This window comes from Salvelinus fontinalis, chromosome 27, assembly GCF_029448725.1.
Source record: "Salvelinus fontinalis isolate EN_2023a chromosome 27, ASM2944872v1, whole genome shotgun sequence".
Lineage (NCBI taxonomy): Eukaryota > Metazoa > Chordata > Actinopteri > Salmoniformes > Salmonidae > Salvelinus > Salvelinus fontinalis.
Genome location: NC_074691.1, coordinates 41,227,012 through 41,243,868, shown reverse-complemented (window position 1 = coordinate 41,243,868; position 16,857 = coordinate 41,227,012). Strand labels below are relative to the sequence as shown.

Below are 16,857 nucleotides of genomic sequence, written 5' to 3'. Positions count from 1 at the left end.
GTGTGTTTTATCCTATTCGGGGTAGTCTGTACTGTTGCTCTGTTTGTTCGGGTCAAACAGACTTATTGAATAACTAACTTTTCAAGAGAGATTATTTTACCCATGATTCCCTGTAATCCTGTGAGGTGTTTTATGAAAGCCAGATAAACACTTTAAGTAATGGTTCAAAACAAGGAGGAATCTGCTGTAATTTCCTGAAAATAAAAAGGGGAAATAAAACAACAAGATAGAAAGGGGAATCTTCTGTACTAATATGAGGTCAGATGTTTGAGGCGATACTCTGTGTTCTAATTTGTCCTGTGAGGATGATTGGACAGTATATTTCCTCCCTCTTCTCAGAAAACAGAGGAGCATGAGGCTGTAAACTGAAGATGTGTGTTTACTCTTCTCTCGCTCTCTCCCCCCTCTCTTTATCTCCGCCCCCCCCCCCCCCCACCCTCCCCACCCTTTAACTCCATCCCCTCTCTCTCTCTACTGTTTCTCCCTGGAGCCCTCAGTGGAAGGACCCCCCCCCCCCCCTCGACTCACGCTCTGCTTCCTCCACTCCCTCATCCCTCTATCTCTCATCCCTCCACTCCCTCATCCCTCCATCTCTCATCCATCCATATCTCATCCCTCCCTCCATCCCATTTAAAGGCGGAAAATAAACCGGACCGTCAAACGTAGGGGAGACATTAGCAGACGAACAACATCTTCCCAACCAAAAGCTTTCCGCCATTTCCGTTATTGTGTAGAGAGAGAGACAGAGACAGAGAGAGAGAGCGAGAGAGAGAGAGAGAGAGACAGAGACAGAGATAGAGAGAGAGCTTGTGTGTGTTTGATTTGTTTTGATGGGCGGATGATCTGATTGGAGATAACAGTGCCCTAACGATGCACTGAGGGTTTTGCGGACAGAAACACAGGATGCGTTCCAAATATCACCCTAATCCATTTAGAAATGACTTTTGACAAGAGCCCAATGGACCCTGCACTATATAGAGAACAGGATGCTGAAAGACATTCAGGGAAGGGCAGATCAGATGGCCAAGGGAAGGCTACCAGTAAGTGGAGTGACACAACAAGGTCATGGATCACGTGACATTGACAATTTGATTTAATGTTGAAAATATCAAACAGAAGTATAAAACAGTAAACAAATATAGGAAAATGTGTTTTCTCTGAAGCCATTGAGTACCTGTGACTAGCCGGAGTTACTAGCTCCCAGGTAGGCTACTTTAATTAAATCCTAAAGAAATGGAAAAACAATTTGTTCGGGTCCAAAGTGTTTGTGTACATTTATAGTATTGTGTTGTTGAGCCAAAGCAGTGAATCTTCCAGTGAGGAGATGATAGGCCCAGAAATGTGACCATGTGGTGAGAGAGTAAAGCCCAAAATCAAACAAAGTGTAATTTTTTTTAACGCGTCTACACGCTGGAATTAGAATGCACCGGGCAGTGAATGAGAAAAAACAGTCACCTGTGCTCGAAATAACAAAGCTAGGCATAACGTTATTGTTTTTAAATATATATTATTGGCACTGGTCAAATTAGAAAGCAAGTCTTATTTTTCTCTTGCGTTTGCGCGGAATTAGTGTTGATACGTTTAGCTACCAGTGCCAATAATAGATATTTAAAAACAATAACGTTATGCCTAGCTTTGTTATTTCGAGCACAGGCATATAGCCTAGAGAGGCTACGTCTGGGAAACTCCAGGAACTCTGTACTGTTGTGTTGAAGGAACGAGACGAGCTAAATTCTTTATAAACTGCTAGGTTGTATTAGCTACAACTCTCCTCGCGTTCATGAGCCAACATAACAGCAGGTAGGTATGGTGGCTTCCGTAGGACATATAAGGTGAGTCAAAAGAAACACACAACAATAATTCACAAATAGTGAACATAACAAATACAACAGTTTTATTTTGGATACTCATTAAATTGTCATACGCTACGCAGTGTACGTGAATTGACACTCTATAATCTTGCATGCAAATGTCTCGTTGCTGTTTCGGATTTAGGCTACACTTATTCAGATCCTAGAGTAACATGCTGACCAGACCGGATCGCAAAATAAATTTAGAAATCCATGTTATTCAATTATTGCACCCACACTGCTCGCGCGCGCGTCAACGCTAGTCAGAACTTATGGTTCATAAAGACCTGGTAGCATTATAACAGCGGTCTGTGATTGGGGAGTTTATATCCTGGTAGCATTATAACAGCGGTCTGTGATTGGGGAGTTTATATCCTGGTAGCATTATAACAGAGGTCTGTGATTGGGGGAGTTTATATCCTGGTAGCATTATGACAGAGGTCTGTGATTGGGGGAGTTTATATCCTGAGTTTATATCCTGGTAGCATTATAACAGAGGTCTGTGATTGGGGGAGTTTATATCCTGAGTTTATATCCTGGTAGCATTATAACAGAGGTCTGTGATTGGGGGAGTTTATATCCTGGTAGCATTATAACAGAGGTCTGTGATTGGGGGAGTTTATATCCTTCTCTATATAGTACACTACTTTAGACCAGGGCCCTATTCTCTATATAGTGTACTACTTTAGACCAGAGCCCTATTCGATATATAGTGCACTACTTTAGACCAGAGCCCTATTCCCTATATAGTGCACTACTTTAGACCAGGACCCTATTCCCTAATAGTGCATTAGTTTAGACCAGAGCCCTATTCTCTATATAGTGCACTACTTTAGACCAGAGCACTATTCCCTATATAGTGCACTACTTTAGACCAGAGCCCTATTCCCTATATAGTACACTACTTTAGACCAGAGCCCTATTCCCTATATAGTGCACTACTTTAGACCAGAGCCCTATTCCCTATATAGTACACTACTTTAGACCAGAGCCCTATTCCCTATATAGTGCACTACTTTAGACCAGAGCCCTATTCCCTATATAGTGCACTACTTTAGACCAGAGCCCTATTCTCGATATAGTGCACTACTGTTGACCAGAGCCCTATTCCCTATATAGTGCACTACTATAGACCAGGGCCCTATTCCCTATATAGTGCACTACTTTAGACCAGGGCCCTATTCCCTATATAGAACACTACTTTTGACCAGAGCCCTATTCCCTATATAGTGCACTACTGTTGACCAGAGCCCTATTCTCTATATAGTGCATTACTGTTGACCAGAGCCCTATTCTCTATATAGTGCACTACTTTAGACCAGAGCCCTATTCTCGATATAGTGCACTACTTTTGACCAGAGCCCTATTCCCTATATAGTGCACTACTTTAGACCAGAGCCCTATTCTCGATATAGTGCACTACTTTTGACCAGAGCCCTATTCCCTATATAGTGCACTACTTTAGTCCAGGGCCCTATTCCCTATATAGTGTACTACTTTAGACCAGAGCCCTATTCTCTATATAGTGCACTACTGTTGACCAGAGCCCTATTCTCTATATAGTGCACTACTTTAGACCAGAGCCCTATTCTCGATATAGTGCACTACTGTTGACCAGAGCCCTATTCTCTATATAGTGCACTACTTTAGACCAGAGCCCTATTCCCTATATAGTGCACTACTTTAGACCAGAGCCCTATTCTCGATATAGTGCACTACTGTTGACCAGAGCCCTATTCCCTATATAGTGCACTACTATAGACCAGGGCCCTATTCCCTATATAGTGCACTACTTTAGACCAGGGCCCTATTCCCTATATAGAACACTACTTTTGACCAGAGCCCTATTCCCTATATAGTGCACTACTGTTGACCAGAGCCCTATTCTCTATATAGTGCATTACTGTTGACCAGAGCCCTATTCTCTATATAGTGCACTACTTTAGACCAGAGCCCTATTCTCGATATAGTGCACTACTTTTGACCAGAGCCCTATTCCCTATATAGTGCACTACTTTAGACCAGAGCCCTATTCTCGATATAGTGCACTACTTTTGACCAGAGCCCTATTCCCTATATAGTGCACTACTTTAGTCCAGGGCCCTATTCCCTATATAGTGTACTACTTTAGACCAGAGCCCTATTCTCTATATAGTGCACTACTGTTGACCAGAGCCCTATTCTCTATATAGTGCACTACTTTAGACCAGAGCCCTATTCTCGATATAGTGCACTACTGTTGACCAGAGCCCTATTCTCTATATAGTGCATTACTGTTGACCAGAGCCCTATTCTCTATATAGTGCACTACTTTAGACCAGAGCCCTATTCTCGATATAGTGCACTACTTTTGACCAGAGCCCTATTCCCTATATAGTGCACTACTTTAGTCCAGGGCCCTATTCCCTATATAGTGTACTACTTTAGACCAGAGCCCTATTCTCTATATAGTGCACTACTGTTGACCAGAGCCCTATTCTCTATATAGTGCATTACTTTAGACCAGAGCCCTATGGTTAAGGGGTGCCATTTTCCCACTGATCGCTGAACAACATTCTGTATCCTGTGAAGCGTGGCCTTGTATTCTCCTCTGTTGTCTGCATCCCAAATGGCACCCCGTTCCCTAAATAGTGCACCGCTTTTGATCAGAGCCCTCCAATGTGTAAAGAATAGGTGACCATTTAAGACGTTACCTGTGAGCGAGCGTTAGTTTGTTAATATTGTAGCTAATCTCTTTTCTTTCCGCAGGGCGAGGGGGCCGCTCGTTCCCCGTGGTATAGAGAAGGATGAATGCCACTCTGTTCCAGCCTAACTGAGAACGAGGGAGCAACAGAGGAAGAGGAGGAAGAGGTGGAAAGAGGAGAGGAATAAGTAAAGAAGAAGATATTGAGATCTGTACTCTTGACAGGGATCACCTCCTCTTCACCTCCGGACAAAAATTTCTCTCTGTTTCTCTCTCTCTCTCTCTCTCTCTCTCTCTCTCTCTCTCTCTCTCTCTCTCGCTTTCTCTCTCTCTCTCTCTTTTCCGACATCGCCGACATCGTTCACTGCAGCGGCTCTACCTCTCCTAGACTTTGAGCCGTGAAGGGGCTCTAACACACACACACACACACACACACACACACACACACACACACACACACACACACACACACACACACACACACACACACACACACACACACACCCGTTCGGTCTGTGTCCGGTTGATCTGCTGATGCTGGTTAGCCTGCCTGCCTGCCTGCTCGCTCCTTCCCAATCTCCAGATCATGAAGAGGCCCAAGCAGCAGACTCATCCCCTCAGCTTCCTCTCCTTCTTCAGCCGGAAGCCTAAATCCGACCCCAGGCTTGAGAGGCCTGTTGGGGCCCATAACAAGGAGGAGGTCTCCATCACTCTCACACCCAGCGAACATGCAGACCAGGTGAGAAAGACAGCGTCTTATTCCCTTTATAGTGCACTACTTTTGACCAGAGTCCTATGGGGAAAAGGCACCCTATTTCCTTTATAGTGCACTACTTTTGACCAGAGTCATATGGGGAAAAGGCACCCTATTCCCTTTATAGTGCACTACTTTTGACCAGAGTCCTATGGGGAAAAGGCACCCTATTCCCTTTATAGTGCACTACTTTTGACCAGAGCCCTATGGGGAAAAGACAGCCTCTGTGTGCTTGTTTTCTCGTCGCCTCCTAACCCCCCTGCGGCCCTGCAGTGTTTGATCAATTAGCCAGTTGTCAAAGTGTCTCCTGCGTTCTGTGCAGGTTAGTGTTTCTCGTCATGAACCTTGTTTTGGAGGCATCTGTGCAGAGTGGTCACTAGCTAGCGCAGCTACAAAGTCACAAAATCGTATTTTTTAAACCTAACCTTAACCCTAACCTTAACCGCACTGCTATCCCTAACCTTAAATGAAGACCGAAAAGCGAAGATTTCATGCATTTTTACAATACAGCCAATTTTGACTTTGTACAGTGGGGCAAAAAAGTATTTAGTCAGCCACCAATTGTGCAAGTTCTCCCACTTAAAAAGATGAGAGAGGCCTGTAATTTTCATCATAGGTACACTTCAACTATGACAGACAAAATGAGAAAAAAAAAATCCAGAATATCACATTGTAGGATTTTTAATGAATTTATTTGCAAATGATGGTGGAAAATAAGTATTTGGTCAATAACAAAAGTTTATCTCAATACTTTGTTATATACCCTTTGTTGGCAATGACAGAAGTCAAACGTTTTCTGTAAGTCTTCACAAGGTTTTCACACACTGTTGCTGGTATTTTGGCCCATTCCTCCATGTAGATCTCTTCTAGAGCAGTGACGGACTTTCAACTCCCTCCAAAGATTTTCTATGGGGTTGAGATCTGGAGACTGGCTAGGCCACTCCAGGACCTTGAAATGCTTCTTACGAAGCCACTCCTTCGTTGCCCGGGCGGTGTGTTTGGGATCATTGTCATGCTGAAAGACCCAGCCACGTTTCATCTTCAATGCCCTTGCTGATGGAAGGAGGTTTTCACTCAAAATCTCACGATACATGGCCCCATTCATTCTTTCCTTTACACGGATCAGTCGTCCTTGTCCCTTTGCAGAAAAACAGCCCCAAAGCATGATGTTTCCACCCCCGTGCTTCACAGTAGGTATGGTGTTCTTTGGATGCAACTCATCATTCTTTGTCCTCCAAACACGACGAGTTGAGTTTTTACCAAAAAGTTATATTTTGGTTTCATCTGACCATATGACATTCTCCCAATCTTCTTCTGGATCATCCAAATGCTCTCTAGCAAACTTCAGACGGGCCTGGACATGTACTGGCTTAAGCAGGGGGACACGTCTGGCACTGCAGGATTTGAGTCCCTGGCGGCGTAGTGTGTTACTGATGGTAGGCTTTGTTACTTTGGTCCCAGCTCTCTGCAGGTCATTCACTAGGTCCCCCCGTGTGGTTCTGGGATTTTTGCTCACCGTTCTTGTGATCATTTTGACCCCACGGGGTGAGATCTTGCGTGGAGCCCCAGATCGAGGGAGATTATCAGTGGTCTTGTATGTCTTCCATTTCCTAATAATTGCTCCCACAGTCGATTTCTTCAAACCAAGCTGTTTACCTATTGCAGATTCAGTCTTCCCAGCCTGGTGCAGGTCTACAATTTGGTTTCTGGTGTCCTTTGACAGCTCTTTGGTCTTGGCCATAGTGGAGTTTGGAGTGTGACTGTTTGAGGTTGTGGACAGGTGTCTTTTATACTGATAACAAGTTCAAACAGGTGCCATTAATACAGGTAACAAGTGGAGGACAGAGGAGCCTCTTAAAGAAGAAGTTACAGGTCTGTGAGAGCCAGAAATCTTGCTTGTTTGTAGGTGACCAAATACTTATTTTCCACCATAATTTGCAAATAAATAAATTAAAAATCCTACAATGAGGGCCTTCCGGGTGGCGCAGTGGTCTAGGCCACTGCATCGCAGCGCTAGCTGTGCCACCAGAGTCTCTGGGTTCGCGCCCAGGCTCTGTCGCAGCCGGCCGCGACCGGGAGGTCCGTGGGGCGACGCACAATTGGCCTAGCGTCGTCCGGGTTAGGGAGGGTTTGGCCGGTAGGGATATCCTTGTATCATCGCGCACCAGCGACTCCTGTGGCGGGCCGGGCGCAGTGCGCGCTAACCGAGGGAGCCAGGTGCACGGTGTTTCCTCCGACACATTGGTGCGGCTGGCTTCCGGGTTGGAGGCGCGCTGTGTTAAAGAAGCAGTGCGGCTTGGTTGGGTTGTGCTTCGGAGGACGCATGGCTTTCGACCTTCGTCTCTCCCGAGCCCGTACGGGAGTTGTAGCGATGAGACAAGATAGTAATTACTAGCGATTGGATACCACGAAAATTGGGGAGAAAAGGGGGTAAAATAAAAAAAATAATTAATAAAAAATCCTACAATGTGATTTTCTGGATTTTTTTCTCCCTCATTTTGTCTGTCATAGTTGAAGTGTACCTATGATGAACATTACAGGCCTCTCTCATCTTTTTAAGTGGGAGAACTTGCACAATTGGTGGCTGACCAAATACTTTTTTGCCCCACTGTAGCTGGCCATCTAGAGGAAATCGCTCAGTGCTGCCTCAAGGACAAGACTCATCCCAATAAACATCAACCTGTGCATTCTGTTGCCAAGAAACAGAGTAGCTCACATCAGAGCTCTACCCGCCATCTACACACAATGCGCGCACACGCAGACACACACTCTCTTCTATTTCCCCCTTTCTCTCTTTACCTCTCGCTCTCTGTCTCTCTCTTGATGAACAGTCCCTCACCGTATGGAAAGCTAATCTATTATAATATATTTACATATATGAGGTGGAATTAAAAACATATTTACATATATGTCGAGAATATATTTATGAAAGTTATAACTTGATCATCTCATAGATTTTTTTGTTTATGTTAATGAAATCTTTTTGTTAGCCACACGTATCGTGCCGCGTTGTAATGTTGAGTCTATTGACCTGTGGGTATCTTGGCATTAGGTTTTCAAAGTGGGGTTTGTATGCAAAAGTTGAACATGTATTATGCAGCTATTGAGGTTGACTGGTACATATGAAACAAAGTAGGAAGAGCTATATTTATTTTAAAAAAGACACATTAACCTAGAACATATTTCTACCGAGCTGTCAATCACAATTTGAAATGTTCCCGAGTCCTGCCCCCAGCCCCGCCTCCAACTGACAGAGCAGCTGTTGCAGTTTTAAAATGTTCTTCAGGTGAAGGGGAAGAGCAGCTGTCAGCTCCAACAAAAAATCTTTCTCGGGGTTAATTGCATTTTATATCGATTTATATAATCATGTTTTTTCACCTGGCGGGTGACCGAGAAAGAAGATATTTTCTTCAACTGCCTGCAAGCAAGAGTTTTTACAGAGTTAGCTAATATCCTTTAACTTACCGAGGCTGCCCTCGGTAAGAATTGTTTTGGATATTAAAGCTCTGAGTCATTTTTTTGTGTTTTGATATCATTTATACTGAACAAAAAATATAAATGCAACAATTTAAAAGATTTTACTGAGTTACATTTCATATAAGGAAATCAGTCAATTGAAATACATTAATTAGGTCCTAATCTATGGATTTCACATGACAGGGCAAGGGTGCAGCCATGAGAGGACATATTTCGTTTTTCAGATGTGACCTTCCAGTGACTTCCTGAGGTCACAAAGAGAAACGATACATTTGAGTCTTAATCGTTTGTGTTGTGTGCCTTTTTTCTTGTGCACATATATCCCCATATATTATGAACTATGAAGTACTCATATATATTAAAGCAATAAGGCCCGAGAGGGTGTGGTAAATGGCCAATATACCACGGCTAAGAGCTGCTCTTTAGCACGACGCAATGCGGAGTGCCTGGACACAGCCCTTAGCCGTGGTATATTGACCATATACCACAAACCCCTGAGGTGCAGACTGAAAAGCTTCCTGCCACCCAGGACCTATATACTAGGCAGTGTCAGAGGAAGGCCCCAAAAATTGTCAAAGACTCCAGTCACCTAAGTCATAGACTGTTTTTTCTGCTACCGCACGGCAAGCAGTACCGGAGCGCCAAGCCTAGGTCCAAAATGCTCCTTAACAGCTTCTTACCCCCAAGCCATAAGACTGCTGAACAATAAATCAAATGGCCACCCAGACTATTTACATTGACACCCCCCGCCCCTTTGTTTTTACACTGCTGCTACTCGCTGTTTGTTGTCTATGCGTAGTCACTTTACCCCCACCTACATGTACAAATTACCCCGGCTAACCTGTACCCCACACATACAATTATCTGTCTAGTAGTACATTTCAAGCACAGATTCAACCACAAGGTTTTTCAGTGCTTCGCAAAGTAGGGCACCTATTGGTGGATGGGTAAAAATAAATAAGAAAGCAGACATTGAATATCCCTTTGAGCATGGTGAAGTTATTAATTACACTTTGGATGGTGTATCAATACACCCACCTCTACAAAGATACAGGCGTCCTTCCTAACTCAGTTGCCAGAGAGGAAGGAAACTGCTCAAGGATTTCACCATGATGTCAATGTTGATTTTAAAACAGTTACAGAGTTTAATGGTTGTGATAGGAGAAAACTGAGGATGGATCAACAGCATTGTAATTACTCCACAATACTAACCTAAATGACAAAGTGATAAGAAGGAAGCCTGTACATAATGTTTTTTTCTCCAAAACATGCATCCTGTTTGCAATAAGGCACTAAGTAAAACTGCCAAAAACACAAGTGTTATTTTTGGGGCAAATCCAATACAACACATCACTGATTACCACTCTTCATATTTTCAAGTACGGTGGTGGCTGCATCATGTTATTGTTATGCTTGTCATCGGCAACCACTAAGGAGTTTTTTAGGATAAAAACAAACGGAATGGACCTAAGCACAGGCATAAACTAAGCACAGGCATAAACTTTTTGACATGGAAGTCAGACTGAGACTAGGGTCTCTTTTACAGATGATAAATACAGTGAATTTGGAAAGTATTCAGAACCCTTGAGTTTTTCCACATTTTGTTACCTTACAGCCTTGTTCTAAAATGGATGAAATCGTTTCCCCCCCTCATCAATCTCCACACACAACCCCATAATGACAAAGTAAAAACAGGTTTATAGAAATTTATGCAAATATTACATGTACATGTCTGAGGTCCTGAGTGCTCTGGAACAGGTTTTCATCAATGATCTCTCTGTACTTTGCTCCGTTCATCTTGCCCTCAATCCTGACTAGTCTCCCAGTCCCTGCCGCTGAAAAATATTCCCACAGCATGATGTTGCCACCACCATGCTTCACCGTAGGGATGGTGCCAGGTTTCCTACAGATGTGACGCTGGGCATTCAGGCCAAAGAGTTTCATCAGACCAGAGAATCTTAATGCTCATGTTCTGAGAGTCCTTTAGGTGCCTTTGGCAAACTCCAAGATGGCTGTCATGTGCCTTTTACTGAGAAGTGGCTTCCGTCTGGCCACTCTATCATAAAGGCCTGATTGGTGGAGTGCTGCAGAGATGGTTGTTCTTCTGGAAGGTTCTCCCATCTCCACAGAGGAACTCTGGAGCTTTGTCAGAGTGACCATTGGGTTCTTGGTCACCTCCCTGACCAAGGTCCTTCTCCCCCGATTGCTTAGTTTGGCTGGGCGGCCAGCTCTAGGAAGAGTCTTGGTGGTTCCAAACTTCTTCCATTAAAGAAGGATGGAGGTCACTGTGTTCTTGGCGATCTTCAATGCTGCAGAAATGTTTTGGTACCCTGCCCCAGATCTGTGCCTTGACGCAATCCTGTTTCTGAGTTCTACGGACAATTCCTTCGACCTCATGGCTTGTTTTTTTTTCTCTGACATGCACTGTCAACTGTGGGACCTTATATAGACAGGTCTGTGCCTTTTCAAATCATGTCCAATCTATTGAATTTACCACAGGTGGACTCCAATCAAGTTGTAGAAACATCTCAAGGATGATCAATGGAAACAGGATGGACCCGAGCTCAATTTCGAGTCTTATAGCAAAGGGTCTGAAAACTTAAAAAAAAAAAAAAAATTACTTATTTACATATTTTTTATAAGAAGAAGCAACTTTACCCAACTCTGTGGAGACCAAAGGGGCCTCCAGTGTTATCCAAGCCTGAGACCAGGGCCCGGATTCACAAAACCTACTTAAGAAGAAATGTATTCTTAATGTTATCCAAGCCTGAGACCAGGGCCCGGATTCACAAAACCTACTTAAGAAGAAATGTATTCTTAACTGTCATTTTTTCCCCCCTTAACTATAAATTTATGAGGAAAGTTAAGCTGCTATTCCTCAATAAAGTTATTGGAAATGTTATTTGCGCTATTCACTTTTTTTTGTTTTTGTCATCTCGATCCCGTTACCGGGATTGCAGCCATAAGAAGTTTTAATTAAGCAGAAAGTTAAGAAGAAATTAGATTATTAAAAATGAAGTTATTGGATTTGTTCTTAGTTCCAATATAGCTAAACCCTCGTCTTAAACTCTGGGCAGTGAGAGAATACGCTCATGAAAGCATTTGAACACGTTTAATTCACTCAAACTTCATATGGAAGTTTCAGTATAGATTATTTTAAACCCAAGAACACGTTTTAGAACAGTTATCTCAGTATGAAATATGCTAACATGATTGCCATTGCTAGCTAAATCGGTTGCCTAGTAACAAACATCTTAAGAACATTCGCAAGAAGATATTTAAGAAGTTCGTAGGAAAATCATTCAATCTTAAGATTTGTTGAGTAATTGCACTTTTTTTTAAATTTTATTTATTTTATTTTTTTTACCCCCTTTTCTCCCCAATTTTCGTGGTATCCAATCGCTAGTAATTACTATCTTGTCTCATCGCTACAACTCCCGTACGGGCTCGGGAGAGACGAAGGTCGAAAGTCATGCGTCCTCCGAAGCACAACCCAACCAAGCCGCACTGCTTCTTTAACACAGCGCGCCTCCAACCCGGAAGCCAGCCGCACCAATGTGTCGGAGGAAACACCGTGCACCTGGCCCCCCTTGGTTAGCGCGCACTGCGCCCAGCCCGCCACAGGAGTCGCTGGAGCGCGATGAGACAAGGAAATCCCTACCGGCCAAACCCTCCCTAACCCGGACGACGCTAGCCCAATTGTGCGTCGCCCCACGGACCTCCCGGTCGCGGCCGGCTGCGACAGAGCCTGGGGGCGAACCCAGAGACTCTGGTGGCGCAGTTAGCACTGCGATGCAGTGCCCTAGACCACTGCGCCACCCGGGAGGCCCCCCGAGTAATTGCACTTTAGACATTTTTTTATTTTTATAAGTTTCTTAAGTTTTTGCATAAGAAGTGTTTTGTGAATCTGGGCCCAGTCTAAATTGAATTAATGATGATAGATACATAGGAAGTTTTTGCATGAGTGCTTTGTCGATAAACACAAGAGAATGCTGCTCTCTCCTTACATACAAAGAGGCCCAACCCACTTTTTAATACAAAACACAATGGTGTGTTCTAGAACCATCACCAGTAGTATCTCCATAATCTAAAACAGACATAAAAGTGGCCTGGACAATTTCCTTCCTATTAACAAAAGATATGCTTTGTATCTGTAAAAACAAAACAAAAAACGTGAGTTTTGTTATTATGCATTTGGCAGTAACTTTAGATCCAATAGTGACCTCCTGATGTAAGGGGTGCGTAACCGGTGGCAGGGAAGTCAGACGCAGGAGAGCAGAACTTGGTAATAGCCGGAGCAGTTTCATAGCAAAACCAACGGCCTAAAAAATAACAAGATATGGGTACAAAAACCCGTCGCGCACCAATCAACACGTGCACAAGCACTTACAATAAACAATCCCTCACAAAGACATGGGGGGGGGGACAGAGGGTTAAATACACAAGTGATTGAGGGAATTGAAACCAGGTGTGAGGAAAGACAAGTCAAAACAAATGGAAAATGAAAAGTGGATCGATGATGGCTAGAAGACCGGCGACGCCGAGCGCCGCCCGAACAAGGAGAGGACCCGACTTCGGCGGAAGTCGTGACACCTGCAGTGGTTGAAAATCAGACTTCAAATGTGAAAAGGCTTGAACAACAGATGAAGCGACGGAATAGAACACTATCATCTGCCAGCAATGAGGGGCCACCTACGTACTTAACCAAAGACGGGTCCAAATTGTCCAAATGTAATGACGTCTTGGCGTCGATAGGTAATAACGCAGCAGGAACTTCCGTTTCTGTCAAAAAGAGAAGAGAAAAATAAATCACGTGAGGTTGACTGAATATTCATCTGGATGCTGTATGTGGGAAGAACAGTCAACTCACTGGCCAAAACCAGTATAACCACCATGTCTTACAAATAGGAAACCAGCTGAGGATAAAATGCTGATTTTAAAATGTATCATAAATGTTACGTTTTTTTCAGTAAATAGGCAGGAGTCTAAAACGACTTGCTTAGACAGTGAAGTAGAGGAATTACCCTGCTTCAGTGAATCAACAGTTTTCCATAATTTAGAGGGATCAGTAACAGTATGTCATAGCATTAAGGAAGTAGTTTGATTTGGCCAGTTTAACCAAGGCAGTGCACCTATTTCTCAATTGCCTAAATAGCTGCCAATCAGCTAACGAGCCAGTTTCTTTAGCCTTGGCCCAGGCTTGAATTCTTATCAAGAGGAGGTCTGAGAGTACAGGAGAGTACCATCGATTCGTTCGGTTTTTTGACTCTGAGTTGCTTGAAAGGGGCATGTTTATCAGTCAGAGAGGTAAAAAATGTATGAGAAAAATGTAAGTGCCAAAACAGGGTCTGGTATGCTGCTAAGTAGAAAAAGTATCTTCACAATTATACAAGGGTCAGAGTTTTTAAATTAAGTATCTATAATTCAAGCTATAGGGCATTGGGTGCTGATATCATTTGCAAAAACACCACTAGCCAAATACTAATGGGGACTGTTAGTCAGGATAAGGTCAATCAATGAGGAGTTAGCTTTTTTTTTTTTTTACAGTAATCTGAGTGGGTTTCATTATCAACTGAGTCAAATTGAACACAAGACAGATATTCTTTAATCTGATCTGAGGCATATGTAAACCAGTCTAGATTTAGATTTAGGGGGTTGGGGGGGTGGAAGACCACAGCAATAAATATATGCATATTTTGGTTTATGGACACTTTTTTATAACCAACAGCTCCCACATTTTGGGAACAGTGATGCTAAGACAGAATGAGAGAAGATCTTACATAAATAGCCCCTCCCCTTTTTTTTAAACATCTGAAAATGTTTTAGTCCGCAATGGCAACGTCCTTATCCATAATCAAATTATTCAGCCAGGTCTCTGAGGTAAACCAGAACGTCTGGACTAATGTCAAGCACCCAGACATCCAGAAAGTCCAGTTCAGACATCAGGCTTCGCATATTACTATGTAACAGTAGAATCCCTCTGCGAGATTTGAAAACAGCAGGAGTATCCATGGTGACACAAGACTCAATAGAACTGGATAAACTAGCCACGATAGGCTTCCTGATTGGATTCAAAGTCACAAAGCTAATAGTAGAATTCAGGTAAATGTGCATACGATTACTATTGACAACACCCCTATGCTTACGAGCACATGTAGCAAAACAATATCTTGATATACTGTCTGGCCACTGACAAGTTAAACGAGAGTATGGATTTTCATATAAAGTTTAGGAGGCTAACATCACATTACATCTTTTCACAAATAGTTTCATATTTACTCATTCATTTTAACCAACATCTAGATGTAAATCTGATAATTGAAAAGTTGCACGAACAGAGAGTAATGTGGGTCTCCTGTCCTTCCTCACGGTATGGGTTCCTCTCTGATTTCTCTCATGGTATGGGTTCCTCTCTGATTTCTCTCACGGTATGGGTTCCTCTCTGATTTCTCTCATGGTATGGGTTCCTCTCTGATTTCTCTCATGGTGTGGGTTCCTCTCTCATTTCTCTCATGGTATGGGTTCCTCTCTGATTTCTCTCATGGTGTGGGTTCCTCTCTCATTTCTCTCATGGTATGGGTTCCTCTCTGATTTCTCTCATGGTGTGGGTTCCTCTCTCATTTCTCTCATGGTATGGGTTCATCCACTGGAGAACTAGAGCACATTGTTTCCAAGCTCATCAGCTACATGTAGATGTAGAGATACATTCAGCTCGTTGATGGTTGTTAGTACAGAAAACATCTGATATATTTTTTTGTGAGTTTTATCAAGTGAAAGGTGAAAACACATACAGTACTTTGGGGACGAAGCAGCTCTGGACACTAATGCTACTTTTCTAACCTTTCTGTCTGTCCATTTGGCAGGACCAGAACATCACAGCCGAAGAGGGCGGGATCGAGCAAGGCGACTTCGAGGTGGCATCGTCAGGGGTGACGGGTGACGACCCTGGCGCTGTGGTGGAGGCGGAATGCTGCGGGGGCGGAGCCAACAGCTCTTCCACAGGTGTCCTATCCCTCTCCTCTTCCAGCCAGGACCAGCTATTGGACGATCACCACTTGGAGGAGTGTCCTTTATGCCTCCTGAGCCAACCACGATGCCGGTTCCCTCGCCTTTCTTCCTGTTCCCACCGGGCCTGCTATGACTGCCTGAGACAGTACCTGAAGATCGAAATCTCAGAGAGCAGGGTGGGCATCGCCTGTCCGCAGTGCCCCGAGGCGTTTGCGCCGCAAGATGTGCGCGCCATCCTGGATGACCTGACGCTGCTGGAGAGATTCGAAGAGTACCAGCTGAGACGGTTTCTGGCAGCCGACCCGGACACACGCTGGTGTCCTGCACCCGACTGCAGGTAGAGACATTTAGTCATTCAGTTCATTCTACTGATTCAGATTAGTTTATAGAGTCAGAAGAATCATATTCAGGGAGTCAATAGTACCAGCTCAGGAGGTGCCCTGCGCCCGACTGCAGGTTTAAACACTTAGTCATTCAGTTCATTCTACTGATTCAGATTCGTTTATAGAGTCAGAAGAATCATATTCAGGGAGTCAATAGTACCAGCTCAGGAGGTGCCCTGCGCCTGACTGCAGATAGAGCCATTGTAACAAGTACACCATCTGATAATTACGTTCATAGATTCAGGATAACATATTTGAGTCAGTCAGAACTATCCAGGGACAGAGTGAACTGCAGGAGTCACATAACAGGAGTAAAGGTATTCTCAGCGAAGGGACTTTCGTATTTATGACGTGCAAGATGCAATACTTCTCACAAAGTCCCACACAGTATCTGCTCATGTGCTTGAGTTCCCTTCACGCAGTTACAACGTGGTAGAACACGGGACCAAAAACAGCAGAGAAGTTGAGCCTTGCGCTTCGATGCTCTTAGTTTTTTTGCGGAAATTGGAAACTAAATTTAGTTTAAGTTCCTCAAAAGGCTAGTGCCGGCTCTGACTGGATGTGTGGGTGTGGATGTGGGTACGCACTGTGGCCCCTCATGATAAATTCCGATTTTATTTGTGGCCCCCCCACCCCCATCAGTTGGCTGTTCTACATCAGACGATGTTGATTTTACAGTCAAGACACAATGGGCCTCCAGTA

General features: G+C 43.7%; 1 protein-coding gene across 3 annotated transcripts in view; it reads left to right on the top strand.

Moving 5' to 3' along the window:
* si:ch211-278j3.3 (E3 ubiquitin-protein ligase RNF19A) overlaps window positions 1-16,857 on the top strand; it is a 65,181-nt gene that overhangs the window by 15,686 nt on the left and 32,638 nt on the right. For all 3 annotated transcript variants that reach the window (XM_055885782.1, XM_055885781.1, XM_055885780.1), the window contains exons 2-3: window positions 4,599-5,272; window positions 15,628-16,109. In XM_055885782.1, coding sequence (XP_055741757.1) covers window positions 5,120-5,272; window positions 15,628-16,109 — 635 coding nt within the window. In that variant the 5' untranslated portion in view covers window positions 4,599-5,119. The remainder of the gene's footprint in view (window positions 1-4,598; window positions 5,273-15,627; window positions 16,110-16,857) is intronic.